The sequence below is a fragment of the Lepidochelys kempii genome, chromosome 1 (genome assembly GCF_965140265.1).
Source record: "Lepidochelys kempii isolate rLepKem1 chromosome 1, rLepKem1.hap2, whole genome shotgun sequence".
Taxonomy (NCBI): Eukaryota; Metazoa; Chordata; order Testudines; family Cheloniidae; genus Lepidochelys; species Lepidochelys kempii.
In genome coordinates, this window is record NC_133256.1 from 213,365,480 (window position 1) to 213,378,999 (window position 13,520).

Genomic DNA, 13,520 nt, shown 5'->3' on the forward strand with positions numbered 1-13,520 from the left:
AATATCATTTGAATCAGACAAGAAATTTTCCATCTAGTTTTCAGCCTCCTTTCTAGATCTTACATCATCTTCCAGCTGAGTCCATTGGCCCCAGGAAAGCAAATAGGCAGTGAGCCCTCTCTCTGTATTCGTCCTACTTTGCTGCCACCAGATGGGACTCGCCCTGTTTAAAATCCAGCGTTAATCATCTTTCAACAGCATCTTCCAGCCTGACACAAAATGTAGTGGTGCTAAAGGAATAAAATGATAAAGCAGGTAGGCGAATGAAGGAAAGTCTGAATGGAATGTGGTACCCTCTGCATATTTGGAAGCAGTGGTGATGCGGATGTAAGCACTGACACAAGAAAGCTTTGTTGAGCTAACATCAGCCCGAATCAAAGAAGAAAGGAATTTCTGCTCAGTTCTCTAAAGAGCTACAGCATTGCTTGGAAGCAAAGAAGAACTTCAGTCCAGTCCAGTCCCTCAACCATCTTTTTTGGTATCAGAAGGGCAAAATAACGAATTTCTTTAGCTCATTTCAGTTCTGTTTTGGGGGGGACTTCTCACTTTGTTTTTCACTAAAGAGCACCTGGAAGTGAATGTAACTTTAACCAGCTATATTGAAAAGAAGAAGAAAAAATATTTTTGGGAAAAATAATCCTGGGTAATAAACCTCCAATCAAGGCAAAACCTGAAACAGCACCTCTCTCCCATCTGTAGGAGTCCTTAGTATTAATTATCACTTTATAGCTCTCAAGTGCTTTGCAAACATTAACTCATTTATTTGAAAGAAGCTTCATATAAAACAGATTTTTGTTGATTTTCAAACTTTGGGTTTTTTTAGAAAATTCTGTTTGAAATTTGTTTTCAGTTTTTCTTCATCTGATGTGGCAGAAGGCTAAAATCAATAATATTTGATTTCATTTTAACTCCTGGCCTGGAGTCTGTTTTCTTCAGAGCACATAAACAGGTGAGCTGTAGCAGTTAATTTAAGGTCATTTAATGCTGTTGGTTTCTTATGGTTTGCAGATTGAAATTAAATCAGATCATTATTAAATATATTGCAATGTACTTGTCAGATGCAAAAGCAATTGAATATTATTTACTATTAATGAACATGGTTGACTGAAAAAACCCATCTACAATGATTTAAACATGTTTTGAGAGGCTGGAAAATAAAACAAACAAACCTCTACAATATCCCATTAAGAAAGTGTCATTTAAAATTGTAATTTAAAATAATGGAAACCTGCTTTTTTAAAAATATATTTTTTCACACAGATGAGGAAGAATAACAGAGTTTGAACTGGTATTTAGAGAAGTGGCAAGATAATTCTATCATTGCACCCATGCAATTATACAGAACTCACTTAGGCCCTATGGTGGTACCTGAAAGCAGAATCTAGTCCTTACTTTGCAATGCACGGCCCAATCCTGCTTACTTTGCAAGTCAGAGCCAAAGGTGTCCATTCACTTCAATGGAAGCAGGACCAAGCCTCTAGTCTGTTCCTTCCAGTGTAAATCCTTTCTCTCCCCCTTAACTCCATTCTCTTCCCTCTACAGACCCATTACTGATGCTTGCCCCCAGGGGAATGTATTAGTTGCTGGTTCTATTGTCTTAGCCCATGGTGCTGCTGACATAGCCACAAGCAATGGCGATGTTGTGCTGCTGGCTGCCTGACAGATGGGGACTGGAAGGTGGGTAAGAGATTTGCAAGGAGGGAAAGTGGGGCAGGAGTGGGAAATAGAGAGATGCTCTTGTTTTCTTTTGAGAAAACAAAGACTCAGCCCTTGAGGGAATGGAGGTAGAAAGAGGAGATGAAAGGATTATTGTAATTCTTATGTAATTATTTGGCTTTTTACAAAACCAGGACCACAGATATCATGCATTCAAATGCAAACACAGCTACACATGTAAATACACATGCATGCGCAGGCAAACACAACTACAAACATAAACACACATGCATGTGCATGCAAACACAGCTACATATGTAAACACACATAAACACACATGCACTATGAAAAGAGAGGGTTAGTCCCTATAAGTCAAATGGAAAAAGATGAATAGTTACGGTGAATATGCTAAATTCAGACTTTATTTGCACTAACATAAATCACAGTGCAGAGCCCCCAGCAGCAGAAATGTGCCAAAGGACTTGGGTGGTAGAGCCATGTGGCCACAAACTATTCTCCTTCTATGGATACATGGGGGGTCAACCGTGCAATACCGGCCAGGAAGGAGGCCTGCTCAGGGTTGCTGAGGGCTGCTTTAATTCACCATATGCTCTCAGTAGCTTCCACTCCTGAGGCTTTTATGGAGCCCTGCCTATAAGCTGAAGCTGCTCCGGGCTCTCCGGGGTAAACCCCAAGGGGGGGACAGTGGTGGTAACACGACCTGACGTCCCTTGCAGTGAATCTTCCCTGGGATGCAAGGACTTTGAGTAATTTATACTTCCCTGCACTAGTTTCACTGTATCTGGCCCAATGCCTGGAACTGCATTTTGATATTGGCCTTGACTTTGGGCAAAGAGAATCCAGTTAGTGGGTTTTTTTCTGCCTCTTAGTAGCATATTGAGTTGACTTCCGGCCCTACCATCCCAGCAGACAGGCAAAGAAACACTTTACATAAAAGGTGCAAGACAGAGAAAACTTAATTGTTCTTAGGGTTCAACTCATATTCATCCTACTTCACTGCTGTCCCCCATGCATGACACATCCTCCCAACCCATGTCTGGCAGGCCTCCCTCCTCTCTTCATTTAAAAACCACTAAAGGCCCCTTCTCCAGTCATGGCCACAATAATAAGCCCAACAAATAATAAATATATAATATTAAATTTAAAATAATAGAATTATCATACTGGACTTCCACATCTCAGTTCCTGTGGCTTCTCTTTTCTGTCTGTCTTTGGTAGCTGTGCTAGGCAAGGACTTTCTATATCTATCTATCAATCTATACATATAATGTAGATAATCAAGCACTTAATAAATAATAAATAAATATAACAATTTACCAGCTCTGATTGCTCTGGTCTCACAGTTTAAGCAAGATCAGTCCTGTACCACACTTAGATGGGAGATCTGCACATTGAACTCAGGATGCTACAAGAAGTGATAATGGTGTTATAAGAGATCAACCCAGTGATACTAGGAGACACTGTCATGAAGGAAGTGGTATGGCAAACTAAGTAGCAGGCGTTTTTCCTTGAGTCTGTACTGACCCCAGTGCCCCAGCCTGGAGCCAGTGGGCACTGTGTCTCAGAAGAGACTTAAAATTGGTTTTCTGACTTTGTGGTCCGTATACCATTCCATTCATATTTTCCACAAGCCTAAAAGTGTCTATGATAGTGTCCTGGTTGAAGTTTAGTGGAGATAATTGTTTTCACTGCTCCAGGGAACTAAAGAAGTTACTTTTGAGGTCCCATCCTGCGTCTGTTCTGCAGTGATGCTAGTGGGGTGGATTGCAGAAAAAATTCAGCACAAGACAGCTGCATTTCAGTGTGTGGCAGAGTGATTCTATTTCCATTGTCTGTAAATTCCTTTGGGTTGAAAGGCCTTTATATTCTGCCATTGACATTTTCTCTTTCCTTTCCTGGTTAGGAACATGATGCTGGACCAGAGGGATTTCTCAGACCCTCTCTGGGGTGCAGACTCTGACCAAGAATCCCTCACTGGGAGTGACCTCAGGGGAGACTGCTGCTTCCTGGAAAACCTAGCCCTGACAGCAGAAAATGGAGAAAATGCCAGGTCTGGGGGAGCAGCCAACCTGCAGCATCTGAGCCGGGAAGAGAAACGACGTAGCCGGCGGGCTACAGCAAACTACCGCTCAGCTCATGCCACCCGGGAGAGGAGCCGGGTGGAGGCATTCAACATGGCCTATGGGGAGCTCCGGCAGCTGCTGCCCACTCTGCCCCCCGACAAGAAACTCTCAAAGATTGAAGTCCTCCGGCTGGCCATCTGCTATATCTCCTACCTCAATCATGTTCTAGATATTTAGGGGGTGAGGGAGAAGGAAGAGGGGAGAGAAAGAACTAGAGAGGAAGAAAGAGTGAGTGTGATTATTTATTTATTTATTCATGCATTAATTATTGAGATCAGTGCTTAGTGCTGTGCAAAACATAAAAAAGTCATGGTCCAGGACACCTGGAGCTTCCAGTTAAATTCTGGCATCAGCTGCTCATGCTTAGCTCCCAGTGAATTCAGCTGGAGTTTTCTGTATATTAGTGAAGGCAGAGTGAGGCCCTTCCAGTCTAAGCAAGACAGTACAGTTCAAACACAGCAGAAGACGGGAATCTGAAGAGCCCTCACTCCTCACCAAGAGAATTAGATGATGATCTGCTGAGGGAGAGGGAGCAGACTACAAAGAATATCAGAGGGAATCTGAAAATTGAAGGACAAAGGATAAATTCTGCCTCCTTGAAAGTCCATCTCTTCCTTTTGAAGTCTCCAGGGAGACAATGCTCTCAGTGATACGTTATGAGTCATCAATAATAAAACAAAAGCACACATCAGAGTGGATTGTTGGGGGACAAAGAGAGAAGGAAAAAGATTCAGGAGACACACACACACACACACACACACACACACGAGTCAAAACAGACAGGAGTTATGTAATAGCTTTTAGACCCTGAGTCTTCTGGTTTTTTCCCTCTTGGCTCTGTCTATACTTGTCAACAAGGCCAAGGATATCATAACAAATCACAGTTAAGTTCAGAGACAACAGGAAGGAGGAAAGGTTTTGCTTCATAAAACTAACTTGTGGCTGCATTCAAATGGCTCTTATTTAGAATTGACAGTATTTATCCTTAGTTTCTATTCAAGTTTAGTTAAAAGCAGAAAAGTGGCTCTGTAAAAATGACATTGTAGAAATTGCAGAGTCATTCTCTCTGTTGCCACTTAGAAAATTTCCACTGAAACAAAATGTAGATAAATAATGCAAAAGATTTTATGTGACTTTTTTTTCTGTTTTCTGACCATCTCAGATTTTCTCTCTATGGGCCTGATTGTTCTCTCAGTTACACCAGTTTTACACCAGCGAAACTCCATTGACTTCAGCTGGGTTACTTCTGATACACACCAGTGTTAGAGCAGAACCATGCCCTAGGTTTCCCCATCAAACCTGTTTTAGTTTATATGTCTCAAAATCCAAATAGCCAATCATTGCACCCTCAGCAAGTTTGCAGATGATGCTAAGCTGCGGAGAGGGGTAGATATATTGGAGGATACTGGTAGGGTCCAGAGTGACCGAGACAAATTGGAGGATTGGGCTAAAAGAAATCTGATGAGGTTCAACAAGGACAAGTGCAGAGTCCTGCACTTAGGATGGAAGAATCCCATGCACTGCTACAGGCTGGGGACCAACTGGCTAAGCAGCAGTTCTGCAGACAAGGACCTGGGGATTACAGTGAACGACAAGCTGGATATGAATCAACAGTATGCCCTTGTTGCCAGAAAGATTAACAGCATATTTGGCTGCATTAGTAGGAGCACTGCCAGCAGATCAAGGGAAGTGATTATTCCCCTCTATTTGGCACTGGTGAGGCCACATCTGGAGTATTGCATCCAGTTTTGGGGCCCCCACTACAGAAAGGATGTGGACAAATTGGAGAGAGTCCAGCGGAGGGCAACGAAAATGATCAGGGGGCTAAGGCACATGACTTATCCACACAAAGTCAATTACTATACCTCTTAAAGTACCTTAGTAGCTCAGTTACTATACCTCTTAAAGCTCTGTATGCCATGGTTTACAATTCAAAAAATGATTTTTTTCATTGCCCAAGGTTTCATGCTTAAACCTCAAACCTGTGAGCTGAAAATCCATGTATGTATTTTCTGCTTCTTTCATTATCACCTGCAGCTCCTATGGCAATTTAGAAGCTCTTTCAATTAATGAATTGTAAAAATACCACAATCTGAAATTAATTAATGGAATTAGAGGAGACATGAAGCAGAAGAAGTTTACTCTCATAGCTTTTTTAAGTCTGCAGCATTAATGTTTAAGGAACATGCATGTGTCAGCAGATGGAGGGTAAGATGCATCAGGCACAAATTTGTTGAGTTAGAAGGTGCCATTCTGTTTATTTTCTGAAATTAACAATAATTACAAGATTGGGAGGTGGGTGTATGTAAAACCAAACATATTTTTTAACTTGTTTAAATAGAAAAATTGTTGGTAAAAATTGTCAGATTGTTGCAGATTTAAAATCACAACTGGCATTTTTACTATTGTTACATTTAATTTATTTGTCAAGGAGCAGAAGCAACAGTGCAGTCTTTGCACAAAGTAAAGAAACAAAGGATCTGAGTATCAGGGCTGGCCTTATGGACAGGCAGTCAGGGAAGTTGCCATGGCGAATTTCCAGAGCCATTTTTTTTTTTTTTTTGCTTGCTGCTTAGGGACCACTGAAAATGTTTTCCAACTTGGTACTCCCCAGCCCTTCTTAGTATCTCCCTATGAGGAGAATTTCTGATAAGATCAAAGGGCTTGCAAAATCAGGCCCAAACTGTAAACTCTTAAAGGCATCAGAAATAACAAGGTATATGGAATTAAAACAATCTTTTTTAAAAAAGTACCATCACAATAAACATTAATTAGCCACCTCACTGGTAACCTCAGTATTGAGGACAGGACTGAATTGTCCTTGCACACTGACTTCCCTTCACATCTCTACAGGTGATTTTTGCATCTCAGATTCAAGGTACATTGATGGAACAATATGAGAGCATCTTACATTGCTACTGCCCATGCTATAGCTGATCTGAGACCTAAACAGAAAACTTCAGTGTTCAAGGGCTGCTGATCCTATATATATATGTATATTAAAAAGAGAGACAAAAATCTAAAGTAGCAATAAAAATATGACAGTTACTGACTTCTCTCTTGCCACTTCCTTATACAGGGTTGGCAACCTTTATAGCCTTCTTCTAAAACTCATGATTGTACTCCAGGCTGTCATGCAGATTGGTCTTTCAGAGGCCCACTCATATCTGGTCCATATACCAAGTTTTTGATCTCCCCATTGGTCATCTTCCGTTGCAAAATCCATCCTACCGATATAATTCTCGTTTCTCCGCTGAATATGCCCATGGCAGCAGAGCCTAGCCTCCTTCAGCTTCTCTGCATTTGCAGCAACCCGCTTTAGGCCCCTCACAATTTCGTTTTGTTTCCTGTCACCGAGCATCCAACCATTTGACCATCTCAACATCTTCATTTCTGTGGTGGAGAGCAGCCTGATTTCCTTTCTTGTGGCTGGCCAAGTCTCTGTTCTGGATGTTAGGGTGGGTCAAATTACAGTTTTATACTCTCTCCATCTTTTAACTTGATTGGCACCTTTTTGTCCCAGGGAACTGGGATCATCTCCTGCCATTTGCACCACACAGCTTTAATATGATGCCAGGCACCTCTGAAGAGAGCAGCAGCAGCAACAACAACCATTAATTCTAGGTATTTAAATTATTTCACTCATCTAAGCTCTCTGCTGTGATATCCTTTTTGGTGAGTCCTGTTATCATAGCCTCGGGATTACCAATGTCCACTCTAAACCCAGCCCGCTCAAAGCTATCTTGCTACTCTTCAAAGGGTCTCGCAATCTTCTGCACTGATCACAATACTGAACATTTTTTTCAAGTTGAAGCATTTCTTGGAATCAACAGTGTGTGAAAGGAAAGTCAGAGAAATATAGCAAATAAGGGATGGCAATGACTTATTGCAGCCATTTTATCCATAGCTGCTCTCATGGCCAAAGCGGGATTGTTCTCTGTAGTACATTCTCCAGGGCCTAGTTTTAAAGGACTCCAGAAATGATTTGCATCAGGAGAGCAGTGGACAAAAAAGAGGGATTTAGGTGGACACAGAAATTTTTAAAAGGAAGGAATAAAAAGAAAGAAGATCTCTATTGCTTATACAGAACAGGGAACCTTGTCACCATGTTACAACTATTTCTGCTTTCTTTATCTCCCCACAACAGTTTGTGATTTGGTGGCTGACACTGGAAAAAAATATTTAATTCAACCCGTATTTTAACTAATCAACCATTAATATGATGTTAATTCATCTCCTGATATTTATATTAGAAAAATCTTTTACAAGGATTTCTCCTGCTGTATCTCAGTTGGTTTTATTTACTGTATTTATATAAAAATGCAAGATTTTTGTAGGGAAAAAATACAGTCTGCTTTGTATTGTTGTTTTATTCATCGTTTAGAAAATACATTTTTAAAAATTACAGTGAAACTTGACTTTTGTTTTTCTGGGTTTGGTTAATTCTGCTGTACTCATTGCATGGACCTCAGCGTGGTACATTTAATTATTGGTGCATAATCCCTTGATCTAATCTTATCGATCTGTTTATTTAGGTATTTATACCCAGCTCATTATTGCAATATCTGAGTATGACAATTCTTGGGGTCTGTGAGTCACCTTCTATCCACTGCCTCCAGTGTGAGGGAGATTTGCTTGTGCTTAACTGGATGCCAGGTCTGTGCACTACACTATCATGCTCTTCTGGGCTATGCCAGCCCTTACTTTGCCTTGCAGGTTAACAATAAGTTTATCCCAGTCCTCAGGCTCCTTTGAAGCATTACCCTATAGTGTCCAGTCCTTTATCCATTGAATGCTCACAGAAATACCAGATCTGCTGTCCCCAAGGGAAAATTCTACACACCAGCTTGAATGATTCAACTCAGGATCAGCACCTGGCTTAATACCACAGCACTGAGATATACTCAGAGTGAAGAAAAGAATAAGTTTATTACCAAAGATTCAAGACATAGTGAGTAAGGATAGTGGAAACAAAAGGTTACCATAAAACAAAACCACAACACGGTTTCTAGAGACTAAATTTAATCTAACAGGCTAACCTCCTGTCTGAAGAAGTCTTATCTCACCCACAGTCTTCTGCAGCATTTCTAGCTTAAACTGGTTGGGATCCTGTTTTCATGAATGTAAACACACTGCCTACTTACTTCCTACATGCAGGATGACAGAGTGTCATCTTTGTTCCCCAAATATAGTCCAGCAAACCTTTTAAGTGTATCTCAAGATAAGGTTCTCTTCCTCCATTGTGTCCTTCATCTGCATTTTGCTTAGACAGGTGGTGGTGTGGGGGGGGGGACCCATTGTGAATGAGACAATGCTTAATTTATATTTCAACAGAGAGACATGTGAATAAATATTCCTAGCCTGACAGAAAACCCATTTGTCAACTCTGCTTTGATACAGTCTTTGAAACATTCTTTCAGTATGTATACATAGCTCCTTACATAGAAACTACATACATCTCACAATGATATCAATGACGAGTGTGACCCCAGCTTTAATTTGAGACCTTCCATGACATTCTTTCGGTGAACCAGAATGTACATACCAAAATCAGGACATTCCTTTAGCCCCATTCTTGAGTCACACTGAGCACCTGGCCCAAGAACACAAGATGGGGAGAGGAAGGATGGTGAAGGGGTTAGGATATTAGCCTGCGACTTGGGAGATCTACTTCAAGTCCCTGCTCTGCCACAGACCTTGGCACTTAGGGCTAGATTCACAAAAGGACTTAGGTGCCTAAGTCACAGAAACCCTGCTCAGATGTCTCTCAGCACTTAAAGTTTTGCAGTAAAAGTTCCCTAGGTACCTGTGTTTCTGCTTCTCAGCATGTGCACAGCATGCGTGTGGGTGCCTGAGCCTCAGAACAATGCTCAGCCTGGGGGAAGATAGGTGTTGCTCTGCCTAACTCACCTGCAGCGCCTGGTAGGCAAGGTCTGAACGTGCTTACCGGATCAGGCGCTGCAGGTGAGTTAGGCAGACTTCCCTCATAATCTTTAGCCTGACAGTTAGGGCCAGGGGCGAAAGTAAGGCAGTACGGGCCGCTATAGTGTACCAATAAAAAAGTGCCCCTGGAACTGGCCCATACAGCTGACTTTAAAGCGCTGCCCTGGCAGAGCTTTAACGTCGCTGCCCCTTTTGCGCAGCAGGGCCGCCAATGGGGAAATGCAAAAGGGGCAGTGATGTGAAAGCTCTGCCACGTCAAAGGACCCTGCTTAAAGTCGTTGTCGTCCCTCCCCCTGGGCCACCGACGGGGCGGGGGGGCGGAAAAGGAGCAGCTGCCCCGAGGCCGGTGATTTAAAAGGGCCCGGGACTCCGGCCACCACTGCCACTACCGCCGCAGTGGCCAGAGCCCTCGGCCCTTTAAATCGCTGCTGCAGCCCCAGGCGGTGCGGGCCAGGCAGTGCAGATGGGCTGGCTAGGGGATGCTGCCCCTCCAGCCCCGCCCCTTCCACACAAGGCCTCGCCCCTTCCGGGGGGGAGGGGGCAGAGCCAGCCCCCATATCAGTACGAGTTCCATTTTACTTTCACCCCTGGTTAGGGCACTCACATGGGATGCAGGACACCCCTGGTTCAAGTTCCTCTTGCACCTGAGGGGGAGAAAGGGTTAAACAGTGACTTGCTACTCTTAGGGGAGTGGCCTAACCACTGGGCTATGGGACAGTCTGATGTGGGAGTCCCTCAGTCTCTCCTGTTAAAGCTGTTTCACTTTGGATAATAAATAAGAGAGTCCTGGGAACAGGATCCTGGATCTCCCATTTCTGAAGGGAGTGTTCCCACCACCAGGTCACAGAATCATTCTCATGCTTGTTTGCTTGCTCTCTCTGGCCCCACGATTCTTTCATTTTTTATACACTCTCTGTAAGCAAGAAGAGGATATGTGTATGCCTGTGTGTTGTAAGGCAGGTACCTTCTTGTGAGCATGCTGTGTTCCATTCACCCACCTATTCTCGGTCTTTCCTGAATCCACGTCTATTCAGTGAGTGTGTGTTGTGTATTTACTTCCCCTGTGTTTCCTGGCTGGTTCACATTCCCCAGCAGCCCCTTTTTCTTCATGGGAGTTGGTATTTGTGTGCATTTGGGTGTGGCATAGCTAGGGATGTAAAATGTTAACAGACCTTAACCGTTAACCCCTGGCCACACTGTGCTGGCCAAATTCCAGCCCTGGCTCCCACATCACGCTGGACCCCGAACCACGTTGGCTGGATGTGTTGGCCAGACCCCGGCCCGAGCCCCGGCCACGCTAGCCGGGCCCCGTCCGCGCCAGTCTGGACTCCAGCCGTGCTGGCGGCCCCCAGACCCAGCCTCCGCCTTGCTGGCCAGAGCAACCCCAGCCCCTCTCCCTTTAATCAATTAACCGTTTTAAAGGATAGAATTGTAATGGTTTAAATGGTTAACTTTTTAAACATTACTTACATCCCTAGTGTAGAGGATTTTTCCCCTCTTCTTTCCCTACTGTTTACACTTCTGCAGAGTCTCTTAAACTGTGTGAGGAGGCTTCTGCATGTCCATGCACAATGGGGGAGGGCAAACAGGGGCACAGCCCCTGCCCCCCCCCCCGCCAATAATTGTTGGGAGCACAGAACTACTCCAGCCCGGGCTGGGTCTGCAGTGGCAGGGGGGTGGGTGAGCTGCTCCTCCCGGCCCTGGGGCTGCGGAGGGATAGGGGGGTAGGAGTCAGGGAAGAGCGAGCTCCTTCCGGGGTGCGGGGGAGGTAGGGTGAGTGAGCTCCTGCCAGTGGGGTGGCAGGGGACACAGAACATGATCCCCCAAAAGGGTTCAAAGTAAAATGTCTGCACATGCCCCTGGTTATGCAGGTGTGTGGTGTGCTTTGCTGTGTTGCGTGTGTGTTTCCTCCTTTGCTTTCTTACCATTATTCACTTTCTTAGACTATTCTCTGCTTTGTTTGTGGGTGTTGTGCTCTCTGTGTGTATAGTGAATTTCCTTCCCTTTCATTTCCCTTGTGCTAAATGTGTGCGGTGGGTGCTGCTTTGGATGTTTTGCCTCCTCTACTGCAATTATACATTTACCTGTGCTGTGTGTGAATGGTCCCAGTGAGTTTGTTTGCTGTGGTGAGTGTGCTGTGTGAATGTATGTGTTTGATGTGGGGTGAGTGTGGCGTATAAATGTGTGTATATTTTATGAGGTGTGTGGGTAATGTGCATATGGTTGATGTGGTGAGTGTGGTGTGTGAATGACTGCATGGCTGGTGTGGGGAATGTGTGTATGTCTGATGTGGTCAGTGTGGTGTGTGAGTGGGCGTATGTCTGATGTGGTGTGTTTATTTTTTATTTCCACTCACTCCCCACAGCCCTGCATCCTGCTCTGCTGTCAATGAAACGCCACTTCCCCTGGGAAAGGAGGCAGGTGCTGCTGCTCCAGGCTGCTGAATGGCAGCAAATCATGGAACCTTCTGTCACCTCCTCAGGGAGACAACAGGAGAGCAGAGGAGGCAGCAACACCAAATGGAAAAAAAAAACCTCTCTGGGGCGTGCTGGTCCCCAGAAGTCCTGTTGCACATCCTTACCCTCAGTCAAACAAACACCAGCTAGAGAAATAACCAGAGAGAAGAGTCAGAGAATAAATCTCCTCTCCATGCTGACCCTCTAAAATGGGTTTGTTGATGGAAGTGGGTTGAGGGCTTGCATGGTGGAGGGAGATGACACTTTCTGATTCTCCTCCAAACTGCCTTGGAAAATGCTCCAGTCCAATCATTCACAGTGCCTCTCACCTGCCTGACCATTCCCTTTGTGGTCCTCTGGGCATATATACCTTTCAAGCCCAACTGGCAGCAGAAGATGGAGGGTATGGCTGAGGGGATCAATCCAGGAAGGCTTCCGGCAGCAGGGAAAAGGACTGCAAGGGGGAATGCACAAAGATTTGGTGGATGCCCTGGCAGCCGAGAGACAAGTTGCATGGGGACATTATGTGCTGTGATGACAGTGGGGAGAATGGAGATGAGGCAAGATCTCCTGTGTACTAAAGGTGGGAAACACAGCCCTGCTAGTGAGGAACTGATCTGCATGCCCTTGCCCCAGTCACATGTTACAAAAGTTACACCTCTGTCAGGTCACAGAGGTCCGTCTTCACTACCTTAGTCTTCACTGAGACTGGCTCTTGTCCCATGGAGCCAAGCAATGTCAGAGGAGAGCCGGGGGAGGAGGGGTAAAGGAGTGCTCTAGCTGTGGGAAGGCAGGTTGAATATAAGAGGAGGGTATTGGCAGTAGATCAAGGAGGGTAGTATGGGAGCACTTATCTAGGGGAGTAGGCAGGATTTCTCACCATGAGGTAATTGGGCTACAGGGGGAATGCCAGTACAGAACTGGGCAAGTTTTCCAACTTCAGAATAGTAATTTAAGTTTAGAATGCTTGTCCAGTGGATTGTGGAGGGCTTATGGCAGAAAGGGAAGGTAGGCCAAGCTAGTAATTGCTGGATACAATAGCCCAAACCTCTTCAGCTTCTCTGGTTGTAGTAATACATCCATCTCCAGATTAGGGATGCCTGTACCTTGTATGGTTATTTACACCCATGCAATTTAGGAAATTAATAGGCAGCAGGTTTAAACCAAACAAAAGGAAGAAGTTCTTCACACAAGGCACAGTCAACCTGTGGAACTCATTGCCAGGGGATGTTGTGAAGGCCAAAACAAAGGGTCAAAAAAGAACTAGATAAGTTCATGGAGGATAGGTCCATCAATGGCTATTAACCAGGATGGGCAGGGA

The 13,520-nt window shown here is 44.3% G+C and overlaps 1 protein-coding gene across 1 annotated transcript; it reads left to right on the top strand.

Annotated features, from left to right (window-relative positions):
- The first annotated feature begins 1,350 nt into the window (after window positions 1-1,350).
- Window positions 1,351-8,104, top strand: LOC140898735 (helix-loop-helix protein 15-like). The gene is made up of 2 exons (XM_073313020.1): window positions 1,351-1,677; window positions 3,581-8,104. The coding sequence occupies exons 1-2, from the start codon at window positions 1,664-1,666 to the stop codon at window positions 3,975-3,977; spliced, it is 411 nt and encodes a 136-aa protein (XP_073169121.1). The 5' UTR covers window positions 1,351-1,663; the 3' UTR covers window positions 3,978-8,104.
- The last annotated feature ends 5,416 nt before the right edge of the window (window positions 8,105-13,520 follow it).